We start from the raw sequence: 14846 nt of genomic DNA, 5'->3' as shown, positions 1-14846 counted from the left end.
AACTATATTCCACTGGAGAAAGAGAAAGGATAATAATTGATTACTTCAGGGTAAGTTGCCTTTGTTGAGTGAGAGGTGTAAAATGAATCCTGGGACACTTGTTTTACCATGCGTGCTACTTCTTTGGAGGTTTTAATTGGCTGATGCCTACACAGTGTGTGGAAATTTCAATGCATCTGAAACATTTCCTCCTTAGGAAACAGTCCACAACCTGTGGTTTAGTCCTTTATCCACAGGGCTTGCTTACTGTGAGATATAGATGAAAGATGAGCTTTCAAGACTGCTTTCTGTGTACCTTGCTCAGCTAGGGATGTGAATTCTAGGCTGCTCAGGTTCATCTTCCAATTTGGTGGTGGGTCCTTCTGCCAAGCTTAAGTCAGGCTTGTGCCACTTTAGCTGAAGGAATTTTTCCATCCAATCAGCTCCCACATTGAAGACCAGAGCTAGCCAGGCCAAGCCAAAAACAATCCATATCACAGTTAGGCTCCTGTACACTGAGATATAGTGCTTGTTGGGGTTTGTGCCTGAAAAATCCAGGAAACTTTGCATATTAATCTTGATAGCTTTGGTCTGCCAGACAACATACATGCTCATACACCCTCTCCACCCCCTTCAAAAGTGTATGTTTAACAAGTCTGTGTGATCTATGAGCTTTTTGCTTTTTGTGTTCCAACTCTCAGGTTAAGCTTAGCACAGTTGGCATCAAATCTCTGGAGCTGAGGATATATAATAAAAATAGCCATATCTATTGCTAATCAGGGATGCACAAAATCGAGTGTTCCTAGCCACTGACAAAGAAAAACATCATCTTGGAAACCCAATGTTGAATCCATATTAGCCATATTATACTCAAGAGACGCACTTAGAAAAATATGGTTTACTACCTCAGTGATATAGTTATTGCTTTTTGTAGGGTGATATACCTCAGTAACCAGGATTCAGAATTACCTGGAGAATATTATACGTGAAATGCAGCTGTTTTAAGTAGGTGGTTATGGGAATCTTAATTCCCAGTTTGGTATTTCCACAGCATGGACAATCGGTGCAGCTGATACAGGGACAGGGCAGCACCGCAGCCACCCATTTAGTCTCTGTCATCCAGATCATCATGAAACTCCACAGTGTCCAGATTCAGCACGGGATGGGTTTTTATTTCCTTTTGGGACATAGTTATGACCTCTAGGAGAGGAGAGCTACTACTCGTGAAGTAACAGACCCTAGTGTTTTTAACAAATAAACACACTATACATAACCTGTTAAGACCATTTGTTCAAATAAGTGGGCGGAAAAATAACCCCTCATGTCTCTCTACTGCTGTGTCTCAGCCTAGATCTCTAAAGACTATGTAATCTCACTGGTTTTGTTTTCTTTCACAGGTGTCCTAGGGTTGTCAGTAATATTATCCCCGTTGTAAGTACTGATCATTTCATTTTTGACATGATTTCTTATTGGGAATGATAGGCACTTGCTGAAACAAATCACTGTTAGGAGAGGGTGTTTCAAAGGCTTAATACTGACAAAGAGATTTCATTTATATTCCACCTATCACTCATGGATCACATTCGTACCAGCTTGGACATAGTCACTGTTGAATGGGTGTTCAGTGGCATATGTGAAATGAGTTTGGTGGCTCTCAGCTTAGCTGCCAAGAGAAAAATGCCTAATGTCATATAGTACATTAGCTCATCATTACCAGACTGGGTCAGCTCACTCTTGTACCAGATTTATGGTAGAATGGATATCTGTGCTCTCTGTATTTAGCGTTATACTAGAGTAACTAATTACAAAGCTCAATCCAGTTCACCTTCTTTATTAACTACTACATAGTCCCCAAATCCAATGGTGCTCAGGGTGATGAAGGTGAAGTAAAAGCCTTCTCCGTAGCTCCAGCCTTCTACATAACTGAAGACCAATGGTGGGAACACTAGAAAAAGCAAGGTCCCAGTGGTCAGGAAGATTGCCACTGTCAGTGTTTGAACCACCTGAAAGATAAAAGGAAGATGACAGCTAAACAGCACAGAGCAGTTGTCTAGTGGAAATTGCTGGCTCTGTTTTGCTCTTGAATCACAAACCCACTCCAGCTGGGAGCAATGCCCAAAAAAGAAAGGATAAACCAATGCTTCCATGCACTGCAGGCTGACCTTGCTGTTTACCCTGCACAGAGATATTGTACCTAATCATGAATCCAAAAAAATCTCAAAATTAGGAAAAAAATGAGGATTTTTTTAAAGCTTTTTACAATGAGTTTGTAAGTATGCTCAAGTCATAATTTCAAACTTATTATGGCAACCATAGGAATGAAATACTCACTTTACAATTTCAATTCAAGTGGAGATGCTCTTGTAATCAATTGGCTCCTGTCTTTGAGGAAAATCACCAAGTATTGCATAACTCATGATACAAAGATTGGCAAGAACAAATTAGGGTTCTCTTCACCATGACTGCTTCCAAAGATTTACAAAGTGGCTTGCAAGAGCTCAGCCAAAAATATGTTTGGATGAAATCTAAGTAAAGTCAGTTTGCCTGCTTTTATTTTTAACTTAGAAACATTCAGAACAGAACTGTTTTCTGTCAGCACAGGGCGGATCTGTGTCTCTCAGTACAAACGTCTGCCTTCTGGGAGATAAGTTACAGCATGTGTGGCTGCAATAGATAGGTACACAGAATGGCCATTGGATGGGTCATGACAGGGGATTTTAGGAGTTTAGGATTGAGGATCAGGAACTCACGGATTTCCAGGGAACACACTCTGGTGAACTTTTGACTAGTGATGTGTGGGCTGATGCAAACTCATTGCAATTGTTTAAAAAAGCCTTCAAGGGCATTCAAACCAGAGCATGATTTTCTATGCGTGCACCTATTGTGACTGGATGAACAGCCAAACCACTGTTTATAAAGTAGAAGGTCCAGGTATCGTGTTTTTCTTTCTCTCTCTCTGTTATCTCACATATAAAATAGTCCGCTGAACTTGAGAAACTTGACGTGAGCCTACTGGGTGACTTTGACAAATCAATTCTATATTATGTTCCATGTCTCTCCAGCTGTATAATAACACTTACCTCATTTGCAAAGCACTTCAAGAATTACTGACTGACATGGTTATAGTTGATATCTGTTCTCATTTAGTTAATTCCAGAAGTGTGATAGCATTTAATTAGATAATAAAGTTTGCATAAAATTTTATACTGAAATGCACAACATTACTTTTTACCCTGGCTTTTAAGAACTTTCAGGTACAAACCTATAATGTAGGGGAGAGTAAGTCAGGAATGAAGAAAAACTGATTGTAAATAATTTCCCAAAGCATGACTAAATTGTGTTTAAAAGGAGGTGAACCAACTTCTTGGAAGAGGTTTTTCAGAGTGAACAAGCAGATACAGCTCCAAAGCTTTGTCTGATAATAGGAGTTCTGCCAGAAATGAGGTCTTAGTTCAGGGGAAAAAAAAAAAAAATCACATCCCTGAGGTGCGATTAGAAATCTCAGGAAAGATGCAGCTATACTAGCATGAAAATTCTTCTGGTGGTAGAGCTGCATGCATTTGGGGAACAGACGTAGGTTATGCAGCTAAAGAACTTCTTGCTCATATAAACCAAGTCTGCATTTGACAGTAATTTTATAGCTTTCCCAGTGTAGGTAAAGAATGCAGTGACTTAGAGATTTTACAAATGAAAAAGAGAAAAAAACTTATGCCAGAACTCTGAAATGTTCCAACATATCTAACATACCTAATCTCCCTTTCCCCTAACTAAAGGTCAATTAATTGAACCTTTACTCAGAAACATGCACTAACTTCGTTGTAAATGACCTTCATGTATTTTCTATTATCAGTGCTTCCCTTATTCCAATACATCTGGACTAGATCAATGACTCACCAATAAACTATAAATAAGGAGAAGGAGAATTTACATTTCAAGAAAAGAAAAGGAAGGAAGTGCTAAATTGCTGGCACAATAAGGGAAGGTAATTCAAGCCAGATTAGCAGGCCAATAAAAACAAGTTGTCTTTGCACAGTGTAGAGCTAGATTCTGGGCAGATGCTAGCATAGGCTAGATAATAAGAGCTTGATTCAGCAATGTATGTATGTACTAAGGTCACCAGAACTTAAGGACCCTGCTCAAAATTGAGGCCATGCTTGCTTAATAGTTTTGCTGAGTCAGGTTTTAAAAAGGCAAATCTAGAGTCCCTCAAGCAAAAGCAAATTGCTTTAAAGCTATTGTAGATAAATGGAGTATATCAATTTTCTGATATAGAGGGCCATGTAATTGCTGTGGTTCAGAAAAATGTAGGCATACACAAGAAACCCAATCTAGCAGCTGCAGTACCTATCTGAGAAGAGAACTTTAATTAGTTTTAAAATAGTGGAAATAAATGATAGGTTGACACTGTACCTCAGCACGGCCTGGCTTTTGCACCCATCTTTCCAGGGTAATCAGATGAGCATTGAGGCCTTTCCCCAACTGATTAAGGAAGGCGAGGTTGAGGGGCACTCCAAATAAGGCATAAAACACACAGAAGATCTGCCCTGCCACTGTGCTGGGGGCCAGGTTACCACAACCTGGAAAAAAAGAAGAAAACAGCTACATGAAAAGGCTTAACGTTCAGGCTGCAGGCCACCATGGGAAGTTTCTAGGCTTGGAAGCTCAACTACGTTAAGCTTCAGGAAGCTGTGGACCTATGATTTTCTGCAATTAAATCTGCCTACAAATTGCCATAGCGTATGATGGAGCCCTGTGCATTCACTACTACTAACAGAAAATTTAACAAGAAAAATATTATTTTTAAAGAGTATTGTAATTTACTATAGGTCTCTGATTTTGTGGTGAGTGCAAATGAGTGCTTCAAAGCAACCTTAAGATGTGCTGTGCATGTACAAAATGATATTGCATGTACCAAGTAGGCACTCAGCTTATTTTGTAGGTGTAATATGCTGGATACACAAGAATAACAGGTGTAATTGCAAAATAATAGAAAACCATAACCCACAGTAGTCAAGATTGTCTTTCAGAGGTATTCTGTCCACCAGTTACACATTTCTGGGGGCTTTACAGGACAGCTGGAGGAAACCCCAATTTATAAGGAAAGAGAGTACCTCACCTATAGTGGTGACAACAGTTCCTGCAAAAAAGGAGTTGCTGAAGTCCCAGTTACTGGGATTCGTAGACGTTCCTTCTGGGTTGATCCCTTTTTCCCATGCTTCCATGAGGACCTGAGGCAGAAGAGGTCAAAGGAGCAAAGATGAGCAACCCATTAGACCAAATCAGGAAGAATGTCAGAAAAAAAGACAGAAGTAAATGTTGCTTTCAATCTTGAGCAAGCAGAGCAATAAACAGTGTAGATAACAGGGTAGAGTTTGACTAAAATGGCCATGTGCTGACATGGCAAAACTTGGAAATAGAGCTGGCCAGGAACTTGAACTCTTGTCACTGGAGTACTGGCCGTTGAAGTAGGATAGGTTCCATAACTAGTTGAAGGCTAAGGGGAAGGGAGCGAAGGGAGTCCCCAGAGTGACCAAACTGGGAAAGTGAAGTTATGCCATAAAAAATAAAGGCAGTTCCTCTTCTCTCCTTCCCTAGCCTAGTCATCTCATTCCAGTTTTTAATTTGGGCATGTGTAAATGTATGGTTGTGTCTGTGGGGAGGGGCATGGGGAACATGCTCGTTTCTGTTTCCTCCATGTAAGTAGTAGTGAGGATGAATTACTATTTTTGGCTATGAGTTCCCAATAATTTTCAATGAATGTTAGGATTCACCTAGTCTGAAAGATTAGCTAATGAAATATTCTCTGCTATTCCAGATAGCTCTTACCAGATGACCAAAACTACTATATACCAAAGAAATGCTGCTCCTATTTATGCATCGAATATCTTGTTAGCTGCCTTAGTGAAGACTGTGTTCCTTTGCTCTTCCTGTAGATTTCTCTGAAGGAGGCTGGTTACCCTCTGCTCAGTGGCTGGGGTTTCAAGAATCCCCTTGTTTGTTACATACCAATTTTGAGGTTCAGGCCACAGCCTTCATTATTTTGCCAAATGCCTGAAGGAATTACTTGGTCATCTCTTGCAGAGACTTTTGTATCATGCAAGACATGAGCAGGATTCAACAGCTTTAGTTGGTTCCAGGAGTATGAGACCAAAGAATATATTCTTGATTCAAATGTTGACCACTGCCAGAAGGATTGCTTATCTGATGAACATACCCGCTACAAAGTATCTGATTTTGCATAGGTTCTGCAATATTAGCTGATCTGTGCTGGTGGATTGAGTATCCTAAGTCTAATAGCTAATGTTATTCCTTCAGTAAAAAATCCTACAGTTTGATCAAGATCATCAGATAGGGCTGCTAGGCATCATCATATGTGATCTCATGATTGAAGTGTCAGCAGAGTTTCTTTTCAGTATGACAAAGAACTTTACATTATCCATTAAAAGCCTGTTCTTAGAATGGGAAGAGTTTGACACATCAAATTACCTAGAGTTGACTATTTTATTTTCTGGTTAGAGGGAACACGCATAAGCTACTGAGGTGTGAGTCTTTTGAAATGTCTAAAATAATCACAGGTTTAATTCATCCCTGTAAGGAACACTTGTCAGTTCTATCTGTTTCAATGCACAAGAGTTCAGAGGAGCTACGTTCACATCATGAAAGCCAACTTTCACATCATGAAGCCCATGGAAGAGTAAGGCAATGTTGAATATGGAACACTTCAGACATAGTCTGACAGGGCCAGATTTCTTGGTATGATTGTTGCTTTTAAGTACAACCCCATGAAAGAAATGGCATCCTGGTGCCCAGTAGAATCCTACCTAAACAAACAGGTTCATGTGGGAGAGTTATAACAGCTCCTAGCTCCTTTCCATCTACAGCTCAGGTAAAGGTTATGGCTGGAGTGCAAACAGAGTAGCTGTTGAATGGTTGATGAACATTAGCTGTTGCATTTGGGAGCAGAAGTAGCCAGTAAGTAAAAGCAATGTGCTATAATTCGCAGTAAGAGTCTGAAGCCTACATAAAGCTATAGTAGGATATGGAGAGAATAAAAACTGCCTGCCATTTCTGCTCCTGTCCCCCTGCCAATGCACATTGCAGCCACTTACGGTCACGGACAAGGATTTGGTCTTCTCAGTCTATATTTATATCAGTTCCTTTGGGGCTGAAAAAGTATGGACATAATCAAAACAGGGACTTAGAAAAGGTACCTCCTTACTCAATGAATCTGCTTCTCAGTTATGCTGTCAGAATGGCATAATTTCTTGATCAAAGTATGTTTACCAGAGACGTATTAGATCACAGAGTTTGGATTTGCACTTTCCCAAAGCTCCAGGCTGTTCAGCTTAGGAGCTGCAGCTGAGGGCCACCTCTCAGCTAGGCAGTCTTAACCAAGCAGAGCCAACGCAGTTTATGGACATGGAATAGAAAGAATTTGCTTAACGCACAATCAAATAAAAAGTTAATGAATTATAAGTGGTAACTCTATTATTAATGATAATGGATATGCAAAATGAAACCTGGGTTGATTCTCAGATTCCATGATTTAGGTTTAAAGAGCTGGCAATAAGACAAGACACCTTATACTTGTCAGCTGCTCAGACTGAATCTAGTGGCTGTGTCTCACCACAGCCTGAATGCTGTGACTTTTCAGACTGGAACTTCTGACATGATGAACAGGCCTCCTTAACCATATAGTTAAAATGTGCAGAGACATGATTGCTTCCCTGCATTAGTTTTAGAGTTAGAGATTTAATATGGAAAGACTTCTATTCCCTACTATTAGTAAGAGCTGGACAAATTTCTTAAGAGGTCTTACAGATGACAGGTGAGTCAGTGGGCACCTGCACTTACATTTACCTTGAGGACTATCAAGTCTAAGTACTCTGAAGCTTGGTGCCTTGTAGATGATAACTTGGTGCCCTCAGTTGGTCTTGTCTGGAACAGCTTACAAGTGATTGTATCTAATTCAGCAGAGATGCAGCAAAATGTGATTCTCTGAGTGGCACGGCAGTGCTAAGGAAGCTCTACTGGAGCCAGAGAGAGGAGAATCTGGACATGTGTGAACCCTTCCTAAGGTTTCTAGGGTACCGGAGACTTAACTAAACCTTTCAATCCTATAAAGTATATCCCAATTTGGTTTAGAATGAGAGTCAGGGTTTTCTCCTCTACAATCATTATCACAGAGATAAGGGAAAGACAGATAATATCACCAACTGGTGAAACTGAAAAAAACAGATGTATTTTTAGCCATGTAAGTTCTTGAAAACTCTAGTCATTTTCTGGCCAATGCCAAATGTTCCACAAGAAATAATCACAGTATTAGTAATCAGAACATTGTCCTTGTAGACAGAGGCTCAGGTGCCTTCTCTTCCCTTTCTGATCTGAACTTCACTATTTGCTTAAATTCATTTACAGAATCTAGGCTTTTTGTTGATCAAAAGCATATACCGTTGTGGAAGTCCTCTGACTCGGACAGTGTAAACTTGCAGCATGTTTAGAGTCTACCAGGTTTAATAACGTGGCAGAAAGAGTTCAAACTGTTTAGGCACCCAGCTCTGTAACTGGATAAATTTTAAGCATGAAGAAAGTGGTAGTTCAAGGATTTCTGTCCAGTTCTTGCAATACTAGAATGAGAATATGTCTATAATAATACCATGAAAGGTCTAGTAATTTATCTCCAGCCAGTTTTGAGGAATAGATTAAAATGTAATTGAAGATGTCATTGACAACCCATATTGAACAAGAGCCCTTTATCTCTCATTATAAGTGATAGATAACACAGTTCATGATGGTTGACTTTATCATTTTTTTAGAGGCCTGAAATTGCAGGACCATCTTCAAAGGCAGTTGACAATTTCTAGTATGAAAGAAGGGCAGAATTTGCACAGGTTTGGACTGGAGAACCTTGGAAGGGCAAGCTACTTCTTGTAGGTTTGATTCTTGGTTTTTGTCCCCATGCATAATTCCCGTGTAATAATTAATGAGGGATCTGAAAACCATTAAGTTGAAATTATTGCAAGGTAGCACAAAGGTGCACCAGCAGATTTGCATATTTTGGGAGTTCATGACTGGGAAAAGAAAGAACTGCAATAGATCAAGATAAAGAGGTATGTGAATGGGCTTGAGAAACTTCTGCCTTTCTCTTGTACAGTTAGTCCTTTAATGTCATGGACAGCAGATCAATTTATGACATGTTTGGCCCCAACAGTATAATTTCTTCTAACCAAAATAATGCTTGAGCAAAAATAATGGGAGCCTGTTCCTCTTACCTGCACAAACTGCTCCAGGGCTTGCCTGTCCAAGCATGTGTAGTTCTGCAGGAACTTGAGCTTCTTCCGCTGAACTGGTCCCAAAAGTGGGTCTCTGCCTGCTTTTCCAGCAGCTGGAACACCATAGCACCCAGGAGCAGGTAAAAGAGATACCCTAGTACCAGCAGCAGAGTCCAGCTGATCTGCCGGTTGTGTATGGTGAGTAGGGGCATGCTGCTGCTGCCAGTCCCTGCTCAGTACTTAATAGGTTGCTGTCCCAAGACATGTGCTACCCAGGACGCCCAGGAATCACACATCCGTGTTCGCAGTTACTGCCCTGGAGAATTTTTTAACAGAACATACAGGTATCAGGCCTATATAAAATGAGACTAACAGGCAAATTTTATCCTCCACATCTTTTCTCTATCCAGAATAAAGGGAGAACATTTATGGCTTAATAAGAATGTGAATCACAGTGTTTTTCTCCTATTAAAACAACTTTTATCCAGAGATCTCAATCAAATGAATGAAGCCTGACATAAGCCCTCTGAGACTGGTATTGTTTTCCAGGCTGGGAAGCTGAAAACTGTGGTTGAATGACTTACCCGGGGTCATACGAATAGAGACATGGATAGACTCTTATAGTCTTGACAAGTAAAGCCTTACTCTAAACACTAGGCTTTTGTACAAGAAAACACTATAAAGTCTCTAATTACAGCAGACTCCCCAGAACAAAGAAGAGTATGGAGCTGAATAAATGGAAAAATCAACAGCTGCCATCTGTACCATACAAACATTGCTGGCACCAGTGAAAGCAGCATGATGAAGCTCATAAACATCCTGAATTCAGCCTGGTCACAAGACAGACTTTCTCTTTCTTTTCTAACCCTAATAAGATCAGTCCCCTCACTGCCTGGCCTGCTGCTCCTGAATTCTTTGTCAGATGACTCCACCCTTTAGTCCATAGAATTAGAGAATGAACCACTCATCACTACTGCTGTCAGTCTCCGTATTGCCCTTTTAATCCAAATGCATAAGGGGAAGGAGGGCTTAAGCTTAATAGTTAGCTAAAAAGTATCAGAGGTTCACTCATGGGAGACTTAGTGATTATCATGCACTGGAAATGAGCTGGGCTTGCATATTTTTCTGTAGGAAACGCTTTACGGCTAGTGTCATTGTCCTGGTTTCAGCTGGGATAGAGTTAACTGTCTTCCTAGTAGCTGGTACAGTGCTATGTTTTGAGTTCAGTATGCGAAGAATGTGGATAACACTGATGTTTTCAGCTGTTGCTCAGTAGTGTTTAGACTAAAGTCAAGGATTTTTCAGCTTCTCATGCCCAGCCAGCGAGAAAGCTGGAGGGGCACAAGAAGTTGGCACAGGACACAGCCAGGGCAGCTGACCCAAACTGGCCAACGGGGTATTCCATACCATGTGACGTCCCATTTAGTATAGGAACTGGGAAGGGGGGGCGGGGGAATCGCCGCTCGGGGACTAGCTGGGTGTCAGTCGGCGGGTGGTGAGCAATTGCACTGCACATCATTTGTACATTCCAATCCTTTCATTATTACTGTTGTCATTTTATTAGTGTTATCATTATCATTATTAGTTTCTTCTTTTCTGTTCTATTAAACTGTTCTTATCTCAACCCAGGGGTTTTGCTTCTTTTCCCGATTTTCTCCCCCATCCCACTGGGTGGGGGGGAGTGAGTGAGCGGCTGCGTGGTGTTTAGTTGCTGGCTGGGGTTAAACCATGACAGTCATCTATGTCACATTGCTTCTGAAAGAAAACACACACACACACACACACAGAGTAAGAAGGCCATATGGCTAGGGCTGCAATTTTGTTATTAAACTCTCTTCCGATTAAATTGTTCTGGATACAGATATCCCTCCTTTGCTTCAGATTGTTTTTCACCTACCTTCAAACAAGAGGTAGTGCTCAGAGAAAAAGACTGAAAAAATGGTTTCATTCATATCTGTATCTGGGAAAACCCCTGTACTTGCCATTTGAATTGTGCTCCTAGCCTAGGGCCAGCCATCTCCACCCAGAAGAGGATGACTGACTGGCAGCAGAAGGCCGCTTGTCACTCTGAAAAGTGAAAAGCATTGTGGAGAACTCCCAAAAGAACATATTGGACTTTGGGACCACTCTGTTGCTGTGACTGGGGGACAGAAAGATTTCAGTAGAGAAGTGCAACGTGCAAGGACTCAGAGCCTTGGTGCTTTGGCATTTCTTTTTGGCTGAAGTGAAACATTTAGGAGATAGAAGCTGTAGTGGCATCAATATTACTGAGCACTGCAATAACCTTATGAAGCAAACTGATCTGAAGAAACTGAGATGTCCAACTTGCTTATCACTGATGGAAGGCCTTCTCTTGGTCTGTGCTAAGGATGACAATTACTTTCAGAGTATCTAAGAAGAACTTCAGTAGACAAGCCTGGGATGTTGCACAACTGCCTGTTACACTAGCAGGGCTGCCTCTGGTGAGAGATCCAGATGTTTGTCTTGTTGTATTTTATAGGACCTATGTCTCCAGTCCAAGAGAATGCTAGCCTACTGGTTTTCTGGAACGGATGCAAACACATGTGCATAGCTGGGCTGAGGCAAGCTCTCACAGTTGAAGTAGGTTTCACAATTAAGGGTACAAAACTATTAATTAAGTTACAAATGAATAAATACAGCACTGAACCTCTATTATCTCCCCTTCTATTCTGTTCAGTTCAGTTCAACAAAGCATTCTGGCCGCCAAACTTGGCAGTCTAAATTATGCCTTAAGAAAAAATGTCCACTTAGGCTTACTTTTAGGATCTTAATTTTCTGAGGATTTTGTGAATTGAGTCACTAAAATTGTCAAGGTCTGTTTACTTCTATACTTCAGATATTCCTACTTAAAGCACTTCAACATTACGGGTGTATCCTATTTGGTTGGCCAAGTGAAATGATTTCTAATCAACTTTTAGAGGAGGTGTTATCATCTTTACCATGACTATAATTTGAAAAGCATTTTAAAAAAAGGCAGGAAAAAATAATCAATTAATGGGTAATATAACAAACAGCTGGAGAGAACTTCAAAAGACACGTGGAATATGTGATAAGATCTGTCCTGCGGCTGACGTAGAAAGCAGTGTTTCTGCAGAAAGATGAAAAAAAAAAATTCAATTGTATGTGCACAAGAAACTGCAGAGTAAATATGCAGTTAGAGATGAACCACCTTAGAGCTGATCATGGGGAGACTTACACAGCACCGGGCTTGCTAGCAACAGATGGTGTCCAGCTGTCTCAAAGGGGTAAGAGAATCCTTGCTCATGAGATGGCAGGGCTCATAGAAAGGGCTTTAAACTAGGTTCGAAGGGGGCAAGGGATAAAACTAGGTGCACCAGAGATGAGCCTGGGGGCAGCGTGCCGATGTTAGGGGTGGATTCGATGACCCAGCTCAAATGCATCTATGCCAACGCACGCAGCATGGGCAATAAACAGGAGGAGCTGGAAGCCATTGTGCAGCAAGATAGATATGACTTAGTCGCCATCACGGAAACATGGTGGGATGACTCCCATGACTGGAGTGCTGCAATGGATGGCTACAAGCTCTTCAGAAGGGACAGGCAAGGTAGAAGAGGTGGTGGGGTGGCTCTTTATGTTAGGGAATGTTTTGACTGTTCAGAGCTACACGATTCTGATGACAAGGTGGAGTGCTTATGGGTGAGGATGAGAGGGAAAGCCAATAAGACAGATATTGTGCTGGGAGTCTGTTATAGACCGCCTGACCAGGTTGAAGAGATGGATGAATCGTTCTACAAGCGGCTGGCAGTAGTCTCAGAATCGTGTGCCCTTGTCCTTGTGGGGGACTTTAACTTTCCAGACATCTGCTGGAAATACAACACAGCAGTGAGTAAACAATCTAGGAGGTTCCTGGAGTGTGTGGAAGATAACTTCTTGACACAGCTGGTGGGTGAGCCAACCAGGGGAGGAGCCTTGCTAGACCTGTTGTTTACAAACAGGGAAGGACTGGTGGGAGGTGTGATGGTTGGAGGCCGTCTTGGGCTTAGTGACCATGAAATGGTAGAATTTTCAATTCTTGGTGAGGCAAAGAAGGTGGTCAGCAAAACCACCACTATGGACTTCCGGAGGGCTAACTTTGGCCTCTTCAAGGCACTGGTTGAGAGAGTCCCTTGGAGATGGTCCTGAAGGGCAAACGGGTCCAGGAGGGATGGACATTCTTTAAAAAGGAAATCTTAATGGCTCAGGACCAGGCTATTCCCATGTGCCGCAAGTCAAACCGCCGAGGAAAACGACCGGCCTGGCTGAATGGGGAGCTTTTGCTAGGACTTACGAAAAAAAGGAGAGTTTATAATCTCTGGAGGAAAGGGCGGGCAACTTGGGAGGAGTACAGGGATCTTGTTAGACCATACAGAGAGAAAATTAGAAAGGCGAAAGCTCAGCTAGAACTAAATCTGGCCACTATCGTAAGGGACAACAAAAAATGTTTTTACAAATATGTTAACAGTAAAAAGAATCCCAAGGAGAATATCTATCCTTTAATGGATACAGAAGGGAACGTAGCAACCAGTGATGAGGAAAAGGCCGAGGTACTTAATGCCTTCTTTGCCTCAGTCTTTAATAGTGAGTCCAGTCATCCTCAGGGTACTCCACCCCATGAGCTGGAAGATAAGGATGAAGAGCATAACATATCCCCCTTAATCCAGGAGGAATTAGTTAGGGACCTGTTACGCCATCTGGACGCTCACAAATCTATGGGACCTGATGGGATCCATCCAAGAGTACTGAGGGAACTGGCAGAGGTCCTTGCCAAGCCACTCTCTATCATCTATCAGCGATCCTGGTCAACAGGGGAGGTCCCAGAGGACTGGAGGCTTGCCAATGTGACTCCCATTTATAAGAAAGGTCAGAGGGAGGATCCGGGGAACTACAGGCCTGTCAGCCTGATCTCAGTACCAGGAAAGATTATGGAACGGTTTGTCTTGAGAGCACTCACACGGCAGCTCCAGGATAAGAGGGGGATCAGGCCCAGTCAGCATGGGTTTACGAAAGGCAGGTCCTGCTTGACCAACCTGATCTCCTTCTATGACCAGGTGACCCGCCTAGTGGATGAGGGAAAGGCTGTTGATGTTATTTTCCTAGACTTCAGCAAGGCCTTTGACACTGTCTCTCATGGCATACTCCTTGAGAAGCTGGCGTCTTGTGGCCTGGATAAGTGCACTATTCACTGGGTGAAAAACTGGCTGGATGGACGAGCCCAGAGGGTTGTGGTGAATGGGGTGAAATCCAGTTGGCGGCGGGTCACGAGTGGTGTTCCCCAGGGCTCGGTGTTGGGCCCTGTTCTGTTTAATATCTTTATTGATGATTTGGATGAGGGGATTGAGTGCACCCTCAGCAAGTTTGCAGACGACACCAAGTTGGGAGGCAGGGTTGATCTGCTTGAGGGTAGGGAGGCTCTACAGAGAGATCTGGACAGGCTGGATCGATGGGCTGAGGCCACTTGTATGAAGTTTAACACGGCCAAGTGCCGGGTCCTGCACTTCGGTCACGGCAACCCCATGCAGCGCTACAGGCTTGGGGAAGAGTGGCTGGAAAGCTGCCTGGCAGAGAAAGACCTGG

At 42.2% G+C, this 14846-nt stretch overlaps 1 protein-coding gene across 1 annotated transcript; it reads right to left on the bottom strand.

Annotated features, from left to right (window-relative positions):
• Positions 1 to 300: 300 nt before the first annotated feature.
• On the bottom strand, positions 301 to 9463 carry KCNK16 (potassium two pore domain channel subfamily K member 16). The gene is given in 6 exon segments (XM_052806419.1): positions 301 to 524; positions 1805 to 1982; positions 4390 to 4556; positions 5096 to 5207; positions 9252 to 9319; positions 9322 to 9463. Coding segments are annotated over 6 exon segments (891 nt in total).
• Between the last annotated feature and the right edge of the window lie 5383 nt (positions 9464 to 14846).

Source organism: Harpia harpyja, chromosome 13, assembly GCF_026419915.1.
Source record: "Harpia harpyja isolate bHarHar1 chromosome 13, bHarHar1 primary haplotype, whole genome shotgun sequence".
In the NCBI taxonomy this organism is placed as follows: domain Eukaryota; kingdom Metazoa; phylum Chordata; class Aves; order Accipitriformes; family Accipitridae; genus Harpia; species Harpia harpyja.
The sequence above is the reverse complement of the archived record's forward strand: the minus strand, read 5'-3'. Positions and strand labels throughout refer to the sequence as shown.